General features: G+C 44.1%; 1 protein-coding gene across 1 annotated transcript; it reads right to left on the bottom strand.

Annotated features, from left to right (window-relative positions):
• Positions 1-598: 598 nt before the first annotated feature.
• On the bottom strand, positions 599-15,279 carry AURKA (aurora kinase A). Its single transcript, XM_052651031.1, has 8 exons — positions 15,241-15,279; positions 13,980-14,259; positions 12,486-12,540; positions 11,296-11,487; positions 10,389-10,527; positions 3,592-3,740; positions 1,314-1,488; positions 599-1,176 (listed from the first exon to the last, which is right to left on the bottom strand). Exons 1-8 carry the CDS (start codon positions 15,277-15,279, stop codon positions 997-999), a joined length of 1,209 nt encoding a protein of 402 aa, XP_052506991.1. The 3' UTR covers positions 599-996.
• Positions 15,280-16,209: the final 930 nt, after the last annotated feature.

The following is a 16,209-nucleotide window of genomic DNA, read 5'->3' as shown; positions in this document are numbered from 1 at the left end:
GCAAGGACCTCTTGCCACACCTGCCTCTAATCTTTAAATCCTGTCTTTCAAGTCCAACCGAGAGGCTCCTTCCCCAGGGCCCTGCTCCCGCCTTCTGTTCCCTAACCCATCACAAGGTGCCTGCTGGTTGACTCTTCCTCCCTCCCCCACCCCCAGGAGTGTAGGACGAGGGATGAGGGAAGGAAGGGAATGAAGGAAGGCCCATGCATCCATGGGCCTGCCGACCTCCCCCTCCCCACCACCTAGTGACAGATATAACCCAGCGTTTCTCAAAGTGTCTGTCGAATGTGAACTCCTGGAGATGCACTTTAATGTCAAGGTTACATATGTGAGAACTTTATAAAAACATCAACACCATGAGAGAAAATAAGTCTTTACCATTTAGAAAGGGCTGAGATACCCCTGTGCCCCAAGACTGAGGCGAGCCCATGCTCCTGCCTCAGTCTCACCAGGTGAGTGACTGAGGACCCACAAGCAGGCCAAGCGGGGGTGCTGGACAGACACCGAACAGTCCTGAAGGGTAAGGATACAAGTCTATACAAAAGTCTTTATTTTAACATTTAAAAGGAAGAATCACATGTTCATTCTGACAGCGTTACCAGACTGGGCCACCCGATAAGTTACACACACACAGGACTGGGAAGGTTATTGCACAGTGTTTCAAGGGTCAAGGCAGGACTAGGCATGACTCCCTTCCCCACAGCCAGGCTCTGAGTCCGTCTTCCACGAGGACGCCTTACTCCAAACAGGCTGCGGGGTGGTTGCCCTCAAACCTTGCCTCCAGATTGATACTATAACCAGTGGAGTTAACACGATTCTCACAGCTGCTTCCACTGCTGCAGAGTGTCGTGTCTGCACAAGTGGGACTCCGAGCACTGCCTGCTCGTCAGCAGCATGTCCTGTAGAGTCTCGATGGCGGGCAGGCCACGGGGAGACATGCCAGCAGCCTGCTCCAGGACAAGGCAGCCCTGGCCTAAGGATCTCTGCCCCCAAAGATTAAGACTGTTTGCTAGTTGATTCTTTTTTCTGACAACTTGATGGTTTTGAGTTGGCTGTGATCCAGGGGTGTTCAAGTACTTCTTTGAGGGTGGGCCTCTGGCTGGGGTTGTGCTTCAATAGTCTTGAAATGAGGTCCCTGGCTCCCTCGGGCACGCAGTCAGGGAATGTGAATTCCACCTGGATGAGTACACAATAAGTGATGAGTCACAACGTGGCTCAGAGAGAACACGAGAAATACTCGGATCATAGCCCCTGTCAAGGCTGATAAGGAAGGAATTCTAACGACGACGGGTCCCTTTGCAGTGAGGCCTTACCCGTGATATTCTTCTGTAGGTCTCCTGGTATGTGTCTGCCTCAAAAGGAGGCTTCCCGACGAGGAACTCATAGCAAAGCACCCCAAGGCTCCAGAGGTCCACTTTCTCGTCGTGCATCCGGCCCTCAATCATCTCAGGGGGCAGGTAGTCCAGCGTGCCGCAAAGGGTGGTCCTCCTGAAAATACAGGCAGGCTCGGGTTGACATGCTACTGTTGCTATTATCATGACAGCTGCTCAAAGGCACCAACCATTCCACTAACTCTGAGCGCTTTTCCTAGGCTAGCTCCTGTGCTACAAAGCAGGTGCTATTATAAACCCATTTTTAAACGGGGTGCTGTACCAGACCTCACAGTTAGCAATCATGTGGCACCCCAAATATGTCTAATTCCAGAACTTCCTTAAATGATATATAAGATTTAAAGTATCACCACTATAAAACTGTGTGAACAACTAGGGAAATTTGAACATGGACTAAATAGTAGATATTAACAAGACTAGGTTTCTTAGGTGTGATAATGGCTGTGATTATACAGGACAATGTCCTTAGCCTACTACTGAAGCACTCAAAGGATGAAGCATGCTGTCAGTCACTTATTTTTTGAAGGTTCACCAAAACGTAGACACACTCAATATGGTAAAATGTTAACAACTATTGGGAGTATAGGCACTGGATAGGCAGGTGATCAATTCAGCGTGTCTGTTTTTATAACAGAGGTTGGAAACAGACATCAAAACAGGAGCAAAGGCTAGGCAGATTTTGCTGCCTTGTACCAGTTATTCTTTGGTGCCACTGGTGCCTGGCAAGCGCACAAATGTTCGCTCACCTAAAGGAGCTGCCACCGCAGACTCCTAGCCTCTCACCACTGGATTCGGGAGAAGGCCCAGATCAAGAGCCTTGGAAGACAGCACAGTAACCTGAGAGCTCTTACAGCGAACCAGCTATGGGAAGCCGGGCTAAGTGACCAACATTTTATATGATATCCTCTTTAGAAAAGGATCAGCCAGCTTTCCTGTCGTGAGGACACCACTGGGCGGGCCAAGGTCCAGCTTAGCCCTGTGATCATACAGCCATTGCTGTTTGCCTCTCCAGAGGCCAACAGCTCCCACTTGTGACCACCAGATTTTTTTCTCCCCAAAACAAAAAAAGACTGCAACAGCAGATTCAGTGCCTTGCTGGAAACAATTAGGAGTGATCTGTATCAAAAACAAATCTCACACTCAACAGCATCCATTTTGGACTATACAGTTTTTTAAACTGGCTTTAAAGTAATCTGGTTACAATTTTTTAAAGACCTACCCCAAAGCTGACAAACTCTTAGCAGTAGATGTATGCTTTTAATTGCCCTACTTCACACATGGTTTCAAAAGCTCATTGAAACCCAACCTAAAAACAGGAGAAAATATTTTAGCTCTGTTTGCAAAGTTCACTTAAATTGTTTCATAGGTTGGTTTCTCTGCTTTAAGAGGAGATAGGAAAGGACTGCTCTGTTGACAGGAGCAGACCAAAGAATCTTTACCCACCAGTCTGAAAGCTCCATCCAAACTAGTTTGGTTCCTTTAAGCTCCCAGTTCTAGAGCTCTGCAGGTGCTGCCCTCAGAACTCATAGAACTCGTGTTTCCTGGCCCTGGAGGCAGTGGAGTTTCCCTCCCCGTCAGTCAGGTGTTGTTCCCCCTCTACACACCGCATTTCATTCTGTGATACACTTGTCATATCTTTTACCTATTTGTCCCCTTCACTGGCCTCTAAGGATAGTATGCATCTTTAACCCCAGGTTGCTGCTGCTGCTAAGTTGCTTCAGTCGTGTCCGACTCTGTGCAACCCTATAGATGGCAGCCCACCAGCATTCTCCATCCCTAGGATTCTCCAGACAAGAATACTGGAGTGGCTTGTCATTTCCTTCTCCAATGCATGAAAGTGAAAAGTCAAAGCGAAGTCGCTCAGTCAGGTCTGACTCTTAGCGACCTCATGGACTGCAGCCTACCAGGCTCCTCCGTCCATGGGATTTTCCAGGCAAGAGTACTGGAGTGGGGTGCCATTGCCTTCTCCGTAACCCCAGGATAAACATCCACAAATGGCTGCACAGTAAAAATGTTCTTGAAGACACTAGTTTCCTGCCAGGCCTAAATTACTCCAAAGCATGTATGTCAGTTACCTGACCCAACCGCCCACAACATCTATGCTTACATTTACTTATAGTAAATATTTTACTATTTAGCTCATTAGCCCCTAGGCTTTTGCTAAACCAAACAAACAAGTTCCATCTCTGAAGTTATATACCTGGAGGATGGGGCATGTACCGACCACCCAAAATCGGCGATCTTAAGCTCTCCAGCTGATCCAAGGAGCAGGTTCTCTGGCTTAATGTCTCTGTGAATAACTCTCTTCGAATGACAGTAAGACAAGGCATTTGCCAATTCTGTGATATACTATTAAAACAAAAAGTATTGGAAATCCGTTTTAGATTTATATAACACAAGTTAATTTTAGACATCTCTTCAGTAAGGAAACTCAACATAGATTTTAAAATGTTCTGTAGATTTGAAAGCAAAAACTAGAGACAGTGGATGACTCTAGAAGAAAACAAACCAATTTAGTGTTCAGTGTGAAGTACAAGTGACTCTGTGCTAGGTTATCTGCTCACACAGCAGGTGCGACGCCGAAAGACAGGAGAACACCAAGGTACCACTACATCCCCACCTGGCAATTTATGGCCCAGAAGCCATGAATTATGACAACATTGAAAAACTGGTACAAATGAGGGAGTCGGGCCTGTAAACAATTTTTAACATTCTTAAAAAAGAAAAACTTTATAGTCCATCCCCATTTTTAAAACTAAGGCAAAATTACAACAAAAGGGTTTGTTTGAAGCTATAAACTTAAGCAAGCCCAGGATTTGCTTTAACATGTAAATGAGAATTGTTTTCTAATATATTGAATATATTTAGTTCTGACTGACGTTTGAGAAGTGTTGGTTTCTCAAAAAGTAATTCTAAATAGGACTGAACATTATGTTATGCCAAAAAGGTTTACCAAATGAAGGGGTACAAACCAGATGTTATTATCAGAAAGGACATTTTTCATTGCTTTCAGCCAAAAGGCAGAGACCAAAATTTAGACCATAAACTTAAATAAACCATAAATAAACTGAAAGCAAAGGCAAAGAAAGCTCGTCTCCTGCACCAAAGTGGGTGATGCTCGAAGAGGATACGGTAGGATTCCAGACAACAATGGGCTGCCCCTGCTCAAACCCGGCAGGAACCAGCGCGCTCTGCATCCACCCCCTCCACATGCCCACATTAAGATTATGGATTATGTGTAAAGGTCCCTAACACTTCTCCAGAACTAGTTTTAATTAATCAGGAAAGAAAAACAGGTAGGGGTGTGGGTGTGTGTGTGGGTGTGTGTGTGGGTGTGTGTGTGGGTGTGTGTGTGTGTGTGTGTGTGTGTGTGTGTGTGTGTGTGTGTGTGTGTGTGTGTGTGCGCGCAATAAACTACTAGGGAATCTAGAAAGAACCAATCTTTTACTTCCTTGTGTGTGTGTGTGTGTGTGTGTGTGTGTGTGTGCGCGCACGCGCGCATAAACTACTAGGGAATCTAGAAAGAACCAATCTTTTACTTCCTTTCAAACAGCTATCCATTTACACCAAGTAAACTCCACTAGATTGAAGAAAACTGAGTACAAACATTACTTGTCAATTAAAGAAGAAACTACCTTGCCTAGTTAATATTTAAAAAGCAAATAAAATAGATTTCTACTTAACCAAAGGGCAAATATTTAAGTTGAAATAGTATGTCTTCACTGCACAGACAGAACCAGAGGGGTCATTCACCAACAGTGCTGTGATTTCAGTAGAAGATAAAAGTAAAACCACTTGAATTTAATGCCATTTAGATCAATGCCAAAAAGATAAGTGTACATACTACCCAGAGACCTCCACCAAGAAACAGAAAAAAGTAACCACCATTCTATAGGCCCTTCATCTGCTAATTCAACAAAAAACAGTCCAAATTAAGACAACGTCTTCAAACAGTTTTCACATTAATAAAGAAGAGTATAATCCATGAAAAAAAGAAAAAGGCAAAACAAAAACCTGATATGTTGGATTTTAAGATTAAAAATGTCTGCCCATGAAAGACACAGTTAAGCGAAGGAAAGCACAAGGCACAGAAGGGGAGAAAATGTTTGTAAAACACATGATAAAGGACTCATATCACAAATACATGTGGATTCTTAAAACTCAGTAAGACAACAAAAAAATTTTTAATGGGCCAAAGGTCTGAACCTGGGTTCGGTCCCCGGGTTGGGAAGATCCCTTGGAGAAGGGAAGGCTACCCACTCCAGTATCCTGGCCTGGTGAATTCCATGGACTGTATAGTCCATGGAGTCACTAAGAGCTGGACATGACTGAGCAACTTTCACTTTCAAAGGTCTGAACAGACCTCAAAGATGCTACAGAGATGGAAAATAAACACCTGAAAAGATGCTCAACCTTGTATGTTATTAGAGAACTGCGAATTAAAGCAATGAGACACTGCTGTACACTTACTGGGAAGACTGAAACTCAAAACGCCAGCACCACTTGCTGGTGGGGAGCCACAGGCACGCATGCGTGGGCAGGAATGCACAGATGGTAGGCATATCCACTGCAGAAACTGCTGACAGTTTCCACAAAGCTAAACGCAGACTTAGGTACAAGCCAGCAAGCACCCCCCTAGGTATCTACCCAGCAGATATGAAAACTTGTGTCCCACAAAAAGCCACATGTAACTGTTTAGAGAAAAGACTAGAAGCAACCAAGATACCCTTCAACAAATGAAGCAATAAACCAAGGTAGAGCCCTATGATGGAGTATTATTCACCAATAAAGAGAAATGAACCATCAAACCCTGAGAGGATACAGACGAACCTCAAATGCATACGGTTGTTTCCCACAAGGGTAACTGGTTAACAATTCTGACACCACTACACATGAACACTGGAATTGGATAAAAGGATGGCCGATGCTGGAATCCAAGTTTCTCAGTGTTGTAGTGGAGGCTATAATAAGCAAGGGAGGAGAGTAAAATGATCCATGTGATAAGGGACTCATGTTTACTATAGATACTATACATACAGGTGGATAATTACGAATACTTTCATATACATACAGATACTGAGATTACAATACACACATCTCAATGCTCTCTTTCAGCTGAAAGCCCAGTAAGTGGTAACAGTAGCAATGAGCATATCCAGCACCCAGATCAAGGCTTCTAATAACATTTTCCAATAAAAGGAAGCAAAGCTCCTTAGAGAAATAATGAATTCTAAGACTTAGAAAATGTGTAAGACGAAGCCGGAGCACCTTATGGCACCGACAAACAGAAAGTGCTTTTAAAAAAAACACAGGCCCAGACTCCCCACAATGATGGGGACAGGTCAGAAGGACACAGGCACTGTGTAAAAGAGCAGCCGGAGGCCAAATCTGGAACAAACAATGAGAGCAAAGTGCCATTAGATTATCCTCAAAGTATCAAGCGTCCATATTCATAAATATTTGAGGAAATCAATAAGGGAGAAAAGACAGCTCTGTAGTACAGAGTTCCAAGAAATATATGTCGATACCCTGCCCTATAGGAGAAGAGCTGTTCCTCTGAAAAGGGAGAGAGAGTAACTCTACAGAGGAGAAGCCTGACAAACACTACCCCAGCCGGGTGGTCGAGACCAACACCTGGGGATGAGTCAGGTCAGTAGCTTGTATCCTTAGAGAATGCCTTTCACCTCTGACCTTCCTCCCAAAACCCATGACCCTAATCTAAAGTTATGACCAACCTAGACAGCATATTAACAAGCAGAGACATTACTTTGCCAACAAAGGTCCGTCTAGACAAGGCTATGGTTTGTCCATTGGTCATGTGTGGATATGAAAGTTGGACTATAAAGAAAGCTGAGCGCTGAAGAATTGATGCTTTTGAACTGTGGTGTTGGAGAAGACTCTTGAGTCCCTAGGAATGCAAGGAGATCCAACCAGTCCATCCTAAAGGAGATCAGTCCTAGGTGTTCATTGGAAGGACTGATGTTGAAGCTGAAACTCCAATACTTTGGCCACCTGATGCAAGAGCTGACTCATTGGAAAAGACCCTGATGCTGGGAAAGATTGAGGGCAGGAGGAGAACGGGATGACAGAGGATGAGATGGTTGGATGGCATCATCAACTCGATGGACATGGGTTTGGGTGGACTCCAGGAGTTGGTGATGGACAGGGAGGCCTGGCGTGCTACAGTTCATGGGGTCACAAAGAGTCGAACACGACTGAGCGACTGAACTGAATCTAATCATGAGAAACAAAGGAAATCTGAATCTAAGTCTGAATTTCAGGCGATAGTTATGTACTAGTGCGATGGCATCCCACTCCAGTACTCTCGCCTGGAAAATCCCATGGACGGAGGAGACTGGTAGGCTCCAGTCCATGGGGTCGCGAAGAGTTGGACACGACTGAGCGACCTCACTTTCACTTTTATGCATTGGAGAAGGAAATGGCAACCCACTCCAGTGTTCTTGCCTGGAGAATCCCAGGGACGGAGGAGCCTGGTGGGCTGCTGTCTATGGGGACGCACAGAGTCGGACATGACTGAAGCGACTTAGCAGTAGCAGCAGTCCATTAGTTATAACAGTTGTACCACATTATAAAATAGTAATAGAAGTCAGATGTGCAAGGAAAAAGTAAGTCTGCACTATCTTCAATTGTTCTGTAAATCTAAAACTAATCAAGAATACATTCTTCTCTTTTTTAAACAGGGTAACTATTTATATATATTTCCACAGAAACAGCTGTGGAAATGAACTACAAGATTTCATTTGGTATTTGATTTTACCTGTATATAAGGTACCTAAGCAAAATGGCTGTCTGGGGAGGCCTTACAAATAGCTGTGAAGAGAAGTGAAAAGCAAAGGAGAAAAGGAAAGATATAAGCATCTGAATGCAGAGTTCCGAAGAATAGCAAGAAGAGATAAGAAAGGCTTCCTCAGTGATCAATGCAAAGAAATAGAGGAAAACAACAGAATGGGAAAGACTAGAGATCTCTTCTTCAAGAAAATTAGAGATAACAAGAGAACATTTCATGCAAAGATGGGCTCGATAAAGGACAGAAATGGTACGGACCTAACAGAAGCAGAAGATATTAAGAAGAGGTGGCAAGTATACACAGAAGAACTGTACAGAAAAGATCTTCATGACCAAGATAATCACAATGGTGTGATCACTCACCTAGAGCCAGACATCCTGGAATGTGAAGTCAAGTGAGCCTTAGAAAGCATCACTACGAACAAAGCTAGTGGAGGTGATGGAATTCCAGTGGAGCTATTTCAAATCCTGAAAAGATGATGCTGTGAAAGTGCTGCACTCAGTATGCCAGCAAATTTGGAAAACTCAGCAGTGGCCACAGGACTGGAAAAGGTCAGTTTTCATTCCAATCCCAAAGAAAGGCAATGCCAAAGAATGCTCAACTACCGCACAATTGCACTCATCTCACACGCTAGTAAAGTAATGCTCAAAATTCTCTAAGCCAGGCTTCAGCAATACATGAACCATGAACTTCCTGATGTTCCAGCTGGTTTTAGAGAAGGCAGAGGAACCAGAGATCAAATTGCCAACATCTGCTGGATCATGGAAAAAGAAAGAGTTCCAGAAAAACATCTATTTCTGCTTTATTGACTATGACAAAGCCTTTGACTGTGTGGATCACAATAAACTGTGGAGAATTCTGAAAGAGATGGGAATACCAGACCACCTGACCTGCCTCTTGAGAAACCTATATGCAGGTCAGAAAGCAACAGTTAGAACTGGACATGGAACGACAGACTGGTTCCAAATAGGAAAAGGAGTACGTCAAAGCTGTATATTGTCACCCTGCTTATTTAACTTCTATGCAGAGTACATCATGAGAAACACTGGGCTGGAAGAAACACAAGCTGGAATCAAGATTGCCGGGAGAAATATCAATAACCTCAGATATGCAGATGACACCACATTTATGGCAGAAAGTGAAGAGGAACTAAAAACCCTCTTGATGAAAGTGAAAGTGGAGAGTGAAAAAGTTGGCTTAAAGCTCAACATTCAGAAAACGAAGATCATGGTATCTGGTCCCATCACTTCATGGCAAATAGATGGGGAAACAGTAGAAACAGTGTCAGACTTTATTTTTTTGGCTCCAAAATCACTGCAGATGGTGATTGCAGCCATGAAATTAAAAGACGCTTACTCCTTGGAAGGAAAGTTATGACCAACCTAGATAGCATACTCAAAAGCAGAGACATTACTTTGCCAACAAAGGTCCAACTAGTCAAGGTTATAGTTTTTCCAGTAGTCATGTATGGATGTGAGAGTTGGACTGTGAAGAAAGCTGAGTGCTGAAGAATTGATGCTTTTGAACTGTGGTGTTGGAGAAGACTCTTGAGAGTCCCTTGGACTGAAAGGAGATCCAACCAGTCCATTCTGAAAGAGATCAGTCCTGGGTGTTCATTGGAAGGAATGATGCTAAAGCTGAAACTCCAGTAATTTGGCCACCTTGTGTGAAGAGTTGACTCATTGGAAAAGACCTTGATGCTGGGAGGGATTGGGGGCAGGAGGAGAAGGGGACGACCAAGGATGAGATGGCTGGATGGCATCACCGACTCCGACGTGGGTTTGGGTGAACTCTGGGAGTTGGTGATGGACAGGGAGGCCTGGCATGCTGCGATTCATGGGGTCACAAAGAGTCGGACATGACTGAGTGACTGAACTGAACCGAGCTGAAGCCAGTGTTGGTACCAAGGACCAATTTTGTGGAAGATAATTTTTCCACAGACCTGGGGTAGAGCAGATGGTTTGGGGATGACTCAAGTGCATTACATTTATTGTGTGCTTCATTTCTATTATTATTACATCAGCCTGACCCCAGATCATCAGGCATTAGATCCCAGAGGTGAGGGACCCCTGTACGAAGCTAGCTTTCCATGAAACGAAACCCCCTCTATTATATAATGAAAGGTACAGCACTGTGTAGGACAGGTATAGAGTAAACAGAATTAGTCTGGACAGTAAATGAAAACTCACCGTGGCAGTTCTCTGCTCATCAAACTTTGACAGTTTCTGAAGTTCTCTATAGACAGCTCCGAGGGGTGCATATTCCAAAATTAAGTAGACTCTGGTAGCATCATGGAAATAACCATATAGTCTGAGGATGTTTGGATGCCTGCAATGAAAGATGGACACCTGGTATGGCGGGGCATCTGTACTGAGTATCAGATCCCTCATGTGAAACCAGTGGTGAGAACTGCTGCTGGTCACAGATCCCACCTTCCACTGCCCTTGAAAATATGAAGCTATGAACCCACTGTAAGAAAAATATGTACACTGCTATCAATTTACATGCATTTCAAGGTATTAAACCTGGACCTCAGGTTTAGTTAAGACTATTTCCTTCCTTTGAACCATCTATATTCTTAGGGGGAAAGAATTCAGCTAAATATTCAGTCTCCGCAAATTGAAAGAAAAAAAAAAACGACGTGCCATTCCCACAGTAGTTTGAAACTCAAATTCCATGAGACAGACAACACAGACCATGTTCAATAACGGCAGCAGATGTGCTGTGGAGGACTTTGGACAGCTGAGCACAGGCTAGCTGAGATTTTTTTAAATTCACTGAAAACAAAAAGATCCACTGGCTAAAGTCAACCTATAGGCTACCAGTGTGCAACCTGAACTCAAAATAAGAGGTATCATTCCTTTAATTATCCACCAAAACAAAACAAAACTCATCCAGTAAATTACTCCATTAACAAGACAAACCTTCAAGCAATTTTTCCAAACCACAGCAGTTAAGTCTAGATAAATCTTTGAAAAAATGATGAATTTAGTCATTCTCTGCAGTACTATGAAGCCAGCCTTCTACAAAGTAGTTCATAAACATTGAAGTCTAAGTTCTGTACGCCACTCTCCCGGACATCATCTGAAGACTTACCTGAGATGCGACTGTATTTCTACTTCTCTTCTCAGCTGATGCTCAACGCCGGCCTTCTCCAGCTGAGCTTTGAATAATACTTTAAGAGCCAGAATAAACTTGCTTTGTTTTTCTCTGGCCAAATAAACATTACCAAACTTTCCTTTACCCAGCGGGCGACCAATTTCAAAATCTTCCAAAGCCCATTGCCTTCTGGGGAAGAATTGAACATTTTAAAGTGTGAAGAAAACACATCCTTTCTAATGAGGTATATTAATGAGTAGCAGACATCCCAGTCCTATCAATAATTCTATACTCAAAGTGGTATTCAGCACGTATCCTCGGCAAGAACCAAACCATAGCCTCCTCTGAATGAGTCTGTGACAGGGAAAAATCTGGACTTCTGGAGCTGAGGCACTTGCTGGGAAGTGTTCTGAGACAGTACTATGCTCTGAGCACAGACCTATTAGCAACAATGCTAAGACCACAGGAGGATTGGATGAGGAACTGGAGAAGCAAGAAGGTTCCAGAAACAACTGGGAACCTCTTTCAAATGGCCTCCTCTCGCCGTGGAGACGCCACCACTCTCTGCGGTGGAGAACCACTCTGGGAAAGCAAACAGGATGGAGCCTACAGGACAGTGGGCTGGGAACCACTGGATGAGACTCTCAGAAAGTTTCTGGTAGGCAGAGCAAAAAAGGCTGTGGCTAGCATCTAGACAGTTCAGAGACTGAGAGCAAGGGAAAATACAGCCAAGCTTTTTATGAAGAACAAATATAGTAAGTGCATCAATACTTTCAAAGTACTCTACAGTCAAGTATTTGTCCATAGGGCTGCAAGAGGACCGCATTTTGTTGTTTAACTGCCACCTCTTTATTAGAAGTAGCAGAGAAGCATACAGACTGTATGCAGTAGTTACTTCTGAGGGTCGAGAGGAAGTTTCACTTGATTTCTGTAACAGATTCTAGGTCAAATATAAGTCCTTTCTAAATGTGAAAAGCAGTAAGAAAAACTCGAGTCTCTCATAAACATCATTAAAATCCCTTCTCTCTTTGAAGATTTAGAAACTATAGATGTTCCAAATTTCCAAGTGAAAGTACAAAGGTCTATTTTTACCAGGTCTGTTCCTATAACTAAATTTGCAATTAAATGACATTAGTATGTTCTAGTAGAATGATGGTACAGAACTTTGGACATAAGATAAAACTTACTTTTTTGATTCTTCATTTTTTTGTTTTGATGCCACTTCCTTCTCAGGATTATTTCCTAAATAGAATAAGTTAACAGTCTTTGATTAGAGATGAATCAAAGAGTAGTCACCAAAATATCAGTGGTATGCCCAGAATGACAGATCTGGACTATTTTTGGTTTATTTTAAAAAGGAAAAAAAAAGACGACTACACTGTAACCTGACTCCTGCCATCTGAAGTCTGTATAAAGCTCTGAGAGTGAAAGATAAGCAGACACATCATAGGCCCTCAGATAATCTAAAAACCCAAGGCTGTGTAGATTCTCCCTGGAGCCTCAGTTTCTGAACGAAGAGCTTCTAAACAGAGTTACCAGTCTTCCCATTCATAACAATTCATCACCTCTTACCCAGGAGGTGGGTCAGCATCAGACAATGTGCAACAAAACATGAGCCAACCACCACCCTCCTTCCACTGTGTTAGCAGCCAAGGGGAAATTACACTGGACATTTCTACTTGCGTATTTCCAGCACTTCAACCTCCAAGAGTAGCATAGTTTGCTCTGGTGAGATTTTTGAATTCAGGTCTAAACTGTAGTCTTTCCCTCCACAGTTCATGATCTCAGTTTAATGGTTTAATGCCACCAGTATAACCACCGTCCCCATGTCTGGCTTACTGCCCCATTCTGTCAAGCTGGCATCCTAAGTGAGCTCTCACATCTGTCTGACTCACTCTGCCCTGGCTGTGTTTGAATAAGTTAATGCTTTGAAGTCTTAGCTTCCTCCTCCACAAAATCGAAGTAGAAACTATGGGTGCCTCTGCAGAGTGCTTACGAGGACATAATGACACAACGTGGATGAAGAAAGCCTGCTATGGAGCACTCAACAATTGGGAAATAATAACTATTTAACACCGACCCAGCTCAGACCCCTGCAATACTGGAGACAAAACCCAATGGCCTCCCCCCTACCTGGTACCCCTGGGTCCAGCATGGCTACTCTTCAATTCATCCCACATATCCAGATAAGCTTTCTCTAAGAGGCAAGTCAGCCCCTCCTCTGCTCAAAAACCTTTCAGCAGCTTCCCAGTACATAGGGGACAGAGCCCTGCTGAGGCCGACAGTGCCCACCCTGACCTCACCCTGGCTGCCTCAGTCCACTCACTCCCCCAACCCCCAGCACTTCCCTCCATGCTCCAGAACCTTGGAATTTTTCAGTTCCAAGTGTACTTGCTAAAAGAATCCCCTCTGCCCCAATAAGCAATCCAAAGAATACGGGGCTGCTGTTGTGTCTTCCCTGACTGCCCACCTCTTTCAGGAGGGTGGGGGGTCAGGCCTGGCCCACAGTAGACTTGTTACTTCACCCCGACATCAGATGCTCTCCCCATCCTCAGTAGAAATGACGTAAAAGCTAGGGTTCCAAATAGTAAACACACATCTGTATATGTGGGAGTGTTTTTGTTTTTTTTTTTTAGCAAACAAAAGAATGGCTCTCCAATGAGCCTAAGAAGACTGCTTACCAGGCGCTGGTGGCTGGGGTTGTTTGCTCTTCTGGGTGTTACTTGGCGGCCTGATGACAGGACGAGGGGCGCTGGCTGCCTGCGGTAGCTTCTGCTTCAGGGTCTGTACTGGTTTCTGGATGGAGACTAGCTTCTGTGCTTGTGAAGGAACACGCTGCGAGGAATTTGTGGGACACAGGACGCGCTGAGCCTGGCCACTGTTTACAGACACCGGATTCTGAGAGGGAAACTGCTGAGCCACTGGAACACGTTTTGGGCCGTCACTAAGTGGAACTGCAGTCTAGATTGGAGAGGAAAAAGGAATGTGATGGTCTTCATGAAGGAAAGCTGAGTATCTTGAGAGTATTCCAAAGGTCTGTCTTCTAATATTGCAATATAATGACTGTCACTGGAGAAGGAAATGGCAACCCATTCCAGTATTCTTGCCTGGAGAATCCCAGGGACGGAGGAGCCTGGTGGGCTGCCATCTATGGGGTCGCACAGAGTCAGACACGACTGAAGCGACTCAGCAGCAGCGGCAGCAGCAATGATAACAGATGGACAGGGAAACCGACTGGAATCAGCACTTGCAGACGATACAGTTAGTATAGGGTTGAAATACCTGAACGACACCTCCTACCCGCTCCCCAACACTCTACCCCTGAAAGTCATGTCCCCATTAAAAAAATGTTCATTAACTAAACTTTTATCTAAAAAGGGAGGCATTAAACACTTTCGAAGAATTCTTAGTGACTTGGCAATTATTCTTTAGCAAGAAGCTACAATTCAGAAACTTTATACTAAAATCCCAATTCCACTGAAATTTCTTCAACAATATCTGTATTTTTTCAGTCTTTTCTCTAAACATATCAAATATTCAATAGTGATTATTTTCACGTGAAGTTTTATATTTGCCACATGTTCCACAAAAAGCTCATTATATAATTTTTTAAATAATGATGAACACAGTTTTAATAGTCCCCAAAGCTAATTACTATTGATTTACTAGTGTTTCAGTTTCCAAGTACTCACAAAACGGATCTGAGGCAAAAGAGGAAACAAACACAGGCTCTTCAAAAAGTTAGAGCGAAATAAAAGTTGCACTGAGAGAAGCAGCAGAGCCTTGTTGAATGCTGAGAAAAGCAACGAGTTCCCACCCAGGGACGCAGTGGAGGAACCGCAGTCACATCTCAAAGGAAAGGTGACAACAACTCTAGGCTTAAACCCAACTTCCCTTTGGGTCTTATAAAAGGGATCTGAGATTCCTGATTATTCAATTTACCTTAGGCCCTGAGATGCAGTTTTCTTTACATCTGTCCATGATGCCTGAAAAGAAAAAGAGAACCACCTTTAATTTGTAAAAATCCATCTGCTTCAAAGCGTCACACTGGATCAGGGTTAAAAATCCTGATGAAAAAGGCTCAGCATCACACAGAATTTGACATGATTTGTTGTCCATGAAGGCTGATAAGGGAGCAGCATTTTCTCCTGTGATAGAGCACAAGTATGGGGTTTAGATCAGGTTCAGGTGTGGGGCCTTTCTTTTCCCTCACACACTGCATCCCATCCTCTCCCCTCCCTGGTACTCCAACCCCACTCCTGAACTGAGTTACCCCACTCTCTCATCATCTCTCTAATGAATCCCTTCCATCAGTCTACAGGCCTTTTTTAAAAAAAAAAAATCCTCTTTACCCTTAAATTGACTCAAACTATGACCACATCTCTGGCCTCCCCTTTCAGCAGCAGAACTGGGCAACAGTTGTCTCAATCACCTCCCTCACCGGGCTGCAGGCTCCCTCTCACAGGGTTTTCATCCCCACCAGGCTCTGGGCAGAGGGTGGGCAGAGGGCAGACCCGACTGTTGCCAGATCCAAAGGTCAAAGGTCAATTCTCAGCCTTCCCCTCAAGAGCATTCCTGGCATTCCAGGGGGTCCTGCACTCTATTCCTGCACAGACTTGTCTACTAGCTGTCCCAAAGCAAACACCTTGGCTGATGAGCCTCACCTGTGCCACCAATCAGTGTCTAGGGTAACCGTGGAAGGGATTCCCCACTGTCTGTCTACACCTTCCTAGGGCCCCAGGGCTCTAAACATCTCTATTAGGAGAATGCAAATTGGTGCCTTCTGCCCTCTCCTCTCCTACCAGGCTCTCTATCACCTGCTGAGCATGCCCCAGGAAATCCTGCCAGGCATCTCAACCCAACACACCAAATGAAACCTCTTCTTCCCCAGCTTTTAATACCATCCACAGG

The sequence above is a fragment of the Budorcas taxicolor genome, chromosome 13 (genome assembly GCF_023091745.1).
Source record: "Budorcas taxicolor isolate Tak-1 chromosome 13, Takin1.1, whole genome shotgun sequence".
In the NCBI taxonomy this organism is placed as follows: Eukaryota; Metazoa; Chordata; class Mammalia; order Artiodactyla; family Bovidae; genus Budorcas; species Budorcas taxicolor.
This window is presented reverse-complemented; position numbering and strand designations above follow the sequence as displayed.